The sequence below is a fragment of the Bos javanicus genome, chromosome 6, assembly GCF_032452875.1.
Source record: "Bos javanicus breed banteng chromosome 6, ARS-OSU_banteng_1.0, whole genome shotgun sequence".
Taxonomy (NCBI): domain Eukaryota; kingdom Metazoa; phylum Chordata; class Mammalia; order Artiodactyla; family Bovidae; genus Bos; species Bos javanicus.
In genome coordinates this window covers 24,117,969-24,125,201 of record NC_083873.1, presented here as the reverse complement: position 1 = coordinate 24,125,201, position 7,233 = coordinate 24,117,969, and the positions used below count along the sequence as shown (strand labels likewise).

The window sequence follows — 7,233 nt, the reverse complement described above, 5'->3', positions numbered from 1 at the left end:
AGCCTTTTAAAACTATAAGTAGAGGATATTTTAGGTAAGAAAGCTTGCTGACCTAGGGTCAGTCAAATCTAGCTCTTAATCCTTGACAAGCTAGATAAAAATTCTGCACTGGGTTTGAACCCCATGAGATATAAGTCACCTTGGGGGAGGGTGAAGAGGGGCAGAAGACAGAAGGCTGTGTGTGTGTGTTTAGCCAGAGAGTCACTGGAATAAGCAACATAAGAAACCAGCAGTTTCCCCAAAGGCGAAGGAGATAGAGCTAATACCTGATGATCAGGCATGCTACCTCTTTTAGAGAAATAACTTCAGCTCTACTTTGATTTCTCTGATAGACTGAATTATTATGCAAAAATATACGCTATAACTTTCCTAACTACTGAGCAGAAAGACCAGGCAATACTCACATCAACCGCTTATTTTAATGTCAAATGTTTATTTCTATGCCATAGTTGCCTCAGCACAATTTGTAAAAGAAAGGAATCCAAAGAAAAGATTTTTTTTTTGGTTGGGATATTTTCTCTGCAGTTATAAGAAAGAAAATAAACACCTTGGTATCAGAATTAGCATTTTTTCATATCATTCTAATAAATATAGCATCTAAATATTTTCCTTGGGTGTCATCTTTTTAAAGGATGGAAAAATACCCACAGGGGGAAAAAGGCTTCAATTCATCAAAATAAATTTGGGATAGTCTTTGTCAGAGAATATATCTAGAACATCTTTGTTCTGGTACACTATATCACTAATTGCCATATTCTTATTATTTAATATAACAGGCATACTTTATTACATAAAACAAAGTGCAGTGAAAATGAACAATGTTAGAAACAAACTAATATTTGGTGTATCTTAAATCTTCAGGTGATTAGATATTAGCTGAAGCGCCGGGATACAAATGTCACTATTGATACAAATGCAATTCTCTTCTGCAGTGAAAATGCACTTAGTAGCTGAGTTCTTTTTGATTTAGCAGACAGGGCATCCAATACAACTGAAACAACCTGATAACAATTTTTTTTTTTCAATAAAAAGGAATGCTCTGGTTCTTAACTGGCTCCCATCTTCAAGGGAGCCAGAAGACAGCATTTGCTCTTCCAAGATTTTTCTCTTGTCTGATTTGACACACAGAGCCACCAAGATTCTTACAGTGGAAGCAGGCACCACACCTGAGAGCACGAGGCTCTCAGACAAGCCAGTTAGGGTCAGTCTACGATGCCTGCAGTGGGCCCAGCACCTAGAGACAGCATGGTGACTGTGCATGTAAATCCTTTCAGCAGACTCAGGGAAAGGAGGAGAGTTCTTTAAGTTCATGCACATTTTATTGAGTAGTAATATAAAATGCTTTTTTCTTTTTCATTGTTACAAGTGCATGCTTTGACTGCCAACATCTCAGAAGTCAAATTACAAAGGCAAGGCTTTAGGCTGTAGTGAATTACTTGGGCACTTATACAATTTTTAAAAAATATGAATGGACTTTTGTGGTGGTGGTTGTTTTCAGAATGAACCAGTTGTAACCCGTAACTGATATACAAAGGGAAAAAAGTGAAAAACGTACAGATTTTGTGGCACATGACAGAACAGAACAAAATAACTAAACCGTTATGACGTTAACAGTTACCATGCATTTAGAGTTCCACATGTAACTACAAACTTATTTAAATTTCACAAGGTTTGCTAAACATGCTAACCATCTATATGTGCACTGACAAGCTTATGTTAAAAACTTTTAAGAATACTCTCCCCTTTAGATTTTTTCAAAGCTTTTTTTTGATTACAAAATTTCAAAGGCATGAAGCATTTTAGAGAATATAAAGTACGCCAGTATACATACATTTCCAGTATATGTCAGACCACTAAGCGCATTACAGTCTCATACAGGCCGATACAGCCATTTTGTTTCTTAAAAAACATGCATAGGCAGATTTTTTTTTTTTTTACAGAATATAGATGCTTTATCACTGTACTTAATATGGTGTCTTGTTTACTATACTTAAAAATGCACCACTCATAAATATTTAATTCAGCAAGCCACAACCAAGACTTGATTTATCAACAAAAACCCCTAAATATAAACAGCAAAAAAAAAAAAAAAGATAGAAGTAAGTATTCCAGTTTTTTAAAACTTAAAGAAAAGAAAAGGAAAGGTATTCATTGCTAAAGTAATGCGTGTTATATGGAAAGAAAGGCATTCAAAGCACACTAAAGAAACCTGAGGTAAGCATAATCTGTACAAAATTAAACTGTCCTTTTTGGCATTTTAACAAATTTGCAACATTCTTTTTTTTTTTCTTTTTCTGTTTTTTTTTTTTTTTTTAAGACTGCCTAATTCATTTTATAGCCATTGTCTGACAAGAGTAGCAAAACATTATCAATAAATAGTCCTTATTTAGTTTGTACATCATTTTGTTAAAAACGGTTGATGTCATCCATTTTTAGTGCTGCAACTGTAAACGTACAATAGAGTAAGAAATTAGACAAAGTTTTCGTGTCCAGTAACATAATAAAAGACCTCTCGTTAACCTAGCTAGAAGTCCCCCAATGCAGTAGGAAAACATGTACATTCCCCTAACATTGCAGTATATACTAGCATTAGCTTTCTTTTAAAATTTTTTTTTCCCTATAAGCATTTTTTAAAAGGCATACCCAAAAGAGGTGTTTAATCACCACCCCCACCAAAATATAGTTTATAATTCTCTCTCTCTCTTTTTTAATGATAGTGTAAACTGAATCCAACTCCTGGCCCCAGAGCAAATAAGCTACCATCAGAGGCAAGAATATCCAACTGCTGATACGCAGCCATCCCCATCAGGCCCTGCAGCTCAAAAAAAAAAAAAAAAAAGGTGAACAGGAAGTGGTCACTGGATATTGCTGCTATTACTGCCATTGCTGTCCGTGCCGTTAGTCTCTGAGGCGAGAGCCTTGTTGATGGAGTTAAGGTTGGCGTCAGAGGGCATGGCATCTCTGCGAGGTGGCATCCTCTCGTTAATTCGGTCTAAGCCCTTGGCCTCCTCGAAGCTAGTGATCTTATGTTGTGGTGAAAATCCTTTGATAGCTAAACGGAAAATCATTAAGAAAAGAAAAATCAGGGTTAGCCAGAGGAACACAAAGGGCACAGCTGTTGCATCAGGTGATGTTAGAAATTTCGCAGTGAGAGAGGGAATCCTTTAGTAGAGAACAACGTGACGGGACCTGAACACAACACAACAGACGCCTTACCATACCCGAAGATAACCGAGAGGTTTGGTAACAGCCAATGTCTCTTGCCAACCAAAATGTCCTCTTCAAGTTAGTAAGATGTAAAGTTTTTCTTGTCTTCATGAATGCTTAGATCCACGAAGTGGTATATAAAAAGGAAGCTTGCTACCAGTAAGAGGTCTCCAGGCCCAGCATCCACTGGCCACATCCTTGGCACAAGTACTGTATTAAATGCCCTAACCCAGAGGGGCAGGACATGGCCCTACTTTGACTATTCCATTGTGCTAGTAATGGCAAATTCAGTAGACTCACTGAAGCAGCTAGACCTAAAAATCTAGTAAAGAGCTTACAGCAGAAACTAAAAGGAGCTACAAAAGGAAAGAACTTGGGGCATTTCCATGCCATCTCAGCATCCCAGAGAGATTTTCTTGGCAAACAATTCAACGGTGGCATGAAAAAAAAAAAAAAAGAAATTATAAACACCTGCTTCTCCACTCAACTTAGGAAATATGTGGAGTGGATGACAAGGTAAAAGAAATTGAGAAAAATCAAGATCAGATCACTAAGCAGAAAAATTTGGTCTTTCCGTCAGCAGCAAACAGGCCAAACTGATGTTCATCTGGTCTACTGCATAAATTAAAGAAAAACTCTTTCTTAGTAGATCAATGTAGATATTAAGCGATGGTTCACAAATCACAAAGGGAAAACACTTTGCAAAAATGAATGGGAATGGTTTGGGCCTTATCCAATGAAAACATGGAATTTGCAAAAGGGGAGCACTGATATTTGATTTTTTTTTTTTCCAGGTATCCTACTATGCTCCAGAGATAGATAAAGCATTTGCACGAGAGACTTAAGGTTTCCTTCAATGGGTGCACCAACCAGTGAGCTGAAAATAAAGTACATAAATGGGGAACCATACATAAATGGGGAACACCAGATTGCTTTACTCCCTGTGAAAACGCAAGCCAGACACTGAAGGGCCAATCACCAGTGTTGAATTGGGCTGCATCTCCATGGCTGATGAAGGACAATTTCATTGTACCTTTATCCTTCCTACCCTATTTGAGAAAAAAAGGAAAGCAGTTTCAAGCCGAAACTTTGCTAGCCACTCCCACACAAATGTACAGTGCTTTTCATTAGTATGGATGAGATTCTTAAAAGATAGACACAGTTGCTTCCAAACTCGTTAAACGATGAGAAACAGTTCGTTCCCCCTCTGCATTTTAAAGGTTAGCATCATGGTGATTAGTCAACTATGAGAGGAAGAAGATAGGGAAATGGGGAAAGACCAAGGCCCAAAGCAAAGCTTTTTAATTCTTCTCTAATTCAGTCAGAAATCACAAAAATAACAGAGCTGTCTAATGAGCACCCACCCTGAAAATGAACTCAGTGATTTTCAGGGACAAAGCAGTATCTACTGTTTTGCTAAACTACTGTGAATATCATTTCATCATAATGAATAAATATAAAAAGTTAGTCATCATAATTGATGATGCGATTTTATGAATTGAAATGGTAAAAGTGCAATCTCTTTTTTAGGTTGTGTAAGGTTTGAAAAGCCAATAGAGTGGGAGCATAGAATTTCAAAATCTAGCAAGAACAAGGGCTATGTCTGGAATAGGGCTCCGTTTCTAATCATTCTGTCTACGCTGGTCTGGAAGAATGTGTGCTCTGCTGTAGTTGCTGGTCAGACAATGGGTATTAGCAATTTACATTGGTAGTATACTTAACACAACACAGAGTCACAGAAACCACAGAAAACAGCCAAACTATCAACGAGAATGCACACTGCAGATTAGAATTTGCCAAGAGGAATAGAGAATTCCCACATAAATAGCAGTTTATTCACTGCTATTTAGGAAACAGTTGTATTTTCTCTTACAGTGCTATCATTTCCCCTACTATATCCAAATCACATACAAATGAGAGAGTCTAAAGTGGCACATTTTACATCATATCAAAGGAACATATCACACAATTTTGGGAACAATGAAACATTATCTTGCAAGAACAAAATACAACTGAAGAATTTTGTTTTAAAGGGGAACTTCAAATTATTCTTTTTAAAATTTTCAGGGGATATGGTATGTATCATATTCAAAACTATTTGGATAAGCAGTTCTCTTGTAACTTGACATTTAAAGAGCACAAAAGAAATTGCGAGAGGTCCACTCTGTTGTCACTGAGCAGGGCTGGGGCGCAGTCAGTGATGTGCGTATCTCGATTCTCCTGAGGCTCGCAGCACAGTGCATGGTGCAAAGCAGACACTCAGTGGACATTAACCAGCTGAGTGATGACAATATTCACTATGCTTGTTACCGGTCACTTCCACGGCCACTAGATATTTTTGAACTCTTTAAAATATCTTGGTGGTGCTAGCTGTCCTACAAATGCCAGTAGGTTAAAATTTCATAAGACTAGCAGAACTGTTTATCTTGAATACAGCTGTCTCTTGGGATATTTTTTTAGAGACAAAAATTAACGTTGAACTACAACAAAGCACTATTCAAGTGAACTTTTGTTTTTTGCTAGAAATTTCTGAAGACTAGATTTCATAAAGCTATTTTTATCCTCTCCTTTTCAGTACTGACTGAAAGTGATTTGAGGGAGGGACATGGTTCAGCTCAAAGAATATTGTTTTATCTATTGTTTGTCAAAACGGCTGCCATAACCCCCACCCCACATGTTCAAGATCTGTTATCCTTTTGTTTTCTGTGATTATACTAGGATCATTATATACAAAGTCAAACATAGCTTTAAGGGAAAAAAACAAACAAACAAACCAGAAAAGGACATTTTCCCCTTTAAAGCAAGAACATTTTGGTTAATACTGAGCCACAACTGTTAGCCCAACACCCACACACTCTTTACAAGCTACAGCAAAAAAAAAAAAAAAAAAAAAAAGGAAAAAAGAAAAAAAAAAAGAAAGAAAGAAATGAATACACCCAGCAGAGCCCTTATCTGTTGCAGGTACAACAGAAAGGGGACTGGCCAATTTACCTTCATCAGCCTCAATAGCCTCAACAGTAGCTGAAGAGAAGAAAGGGGGTGCAAAATGAATGAGAAAAATGAGCAGAGGATTTTTAACTCTAAGAACAAATCAGTGACGATCAAGGGAGCTAAGATGATTAGTGTTCCTGTAAGTGCTGGATTCTGGCACAGACAACAAAACAGAAATGCTAAAAAGAAAGAAAAGAAAAAAACCCACGAAAATGATGTTTGTTTTTTTTTTTTAATGAGCTGGATACACATATCTGAGTGAACCGCTTTGGATTTTGCTCACTAAATAAATGACCACAAGATTAACCCTTTAGGAAAACACTCAGGAAAGGTTTCTTTGACTTAGATTGAATCTACAAGGGACTAGGTCAATCGAAAATGTGCATCTGACTCACGTGAAGTATGAAAAAATCCACTGCTATGACTGGTGATTTACAGTTTTAAAATGTCCCCCCAAATGGCAAAACTTGAAGCACTGCCATATTGTCAGTGGAATAATTCACACTATTTAATATTAAATAGCACAATTTCCTAGCAGAATGGAAAAGCAGGGGGCATGCAAATTAAGAGCTGCCTCCGAGTTGATGACACATATGACTCTAAAGATAAACACTGAACATGTTTCAAGTGTGAGGGAAAAAGGAAAAAGGAAGAGGAAGGGGATGGGATAGTCTGGATGTCTTCTGCCAGGTAACCCAGTTTACAATCAGTTTTCCTCACCGGAATATTATTTTTAGAAACAAAACTCTTGAAATGTTACCATCAAGTGGTAGCATGCCAGTAGCAGCAATAATTCTATTAGCATTTTAAAGAAAAGTCAGTCTAAATACTGAAACCTCAGCATATTTCAGAGGCAAAACTTTAAAAGCCCATTGCTTTATCAGCAATTTTTATAATAAGCTTAGGGTCTATATTCTTGCTATACAGGTGCATGAGTTTTTCTATGTTATCAAGGTTAGGGGATATTTCCCTAATTGAGTGCTAAAATGCAAAACTCTGTAATTTCAAAATGTTTAATATTAAAATCCTACCCCT

General features: G+C 37.0%; 1 protein-coding gene across 2 annotated transcripts in view; it reads right to left on the bottom strand.

The window, feature by feature from the left end:
• Positions 1-413: 413 nt before the first annotated feature.
• The window catches only part of PPP3CA (protein phosphatase 3 catalytic subunit alpha), a 325,113-nt gene continuing 318,293 nt past the window's right edge, over positions 414-7,233 (bottom strand). The window contains exons 13-14 of one of the 2 annotated variants that reach the window (XM_061419557.1): positions 6,199-6,228; positions 414-3,052 (exon numbers count right to left, since the gene is read on the bottom strand). In XM_061419557.1, the coding sequence (XP_061275541.1) occupies positions 2,856-3,052; positions 6,199-6,228 (227 nt within the window). In that variant the 3' untranslated portion in view covers positions 414-2,855. The remainder of the gene's footprint in view (positions 3,053-6,198; positions 6,229-7,233) is intronic. The other variant, XM_061419558.1, reaches the window with a different exon arrangement.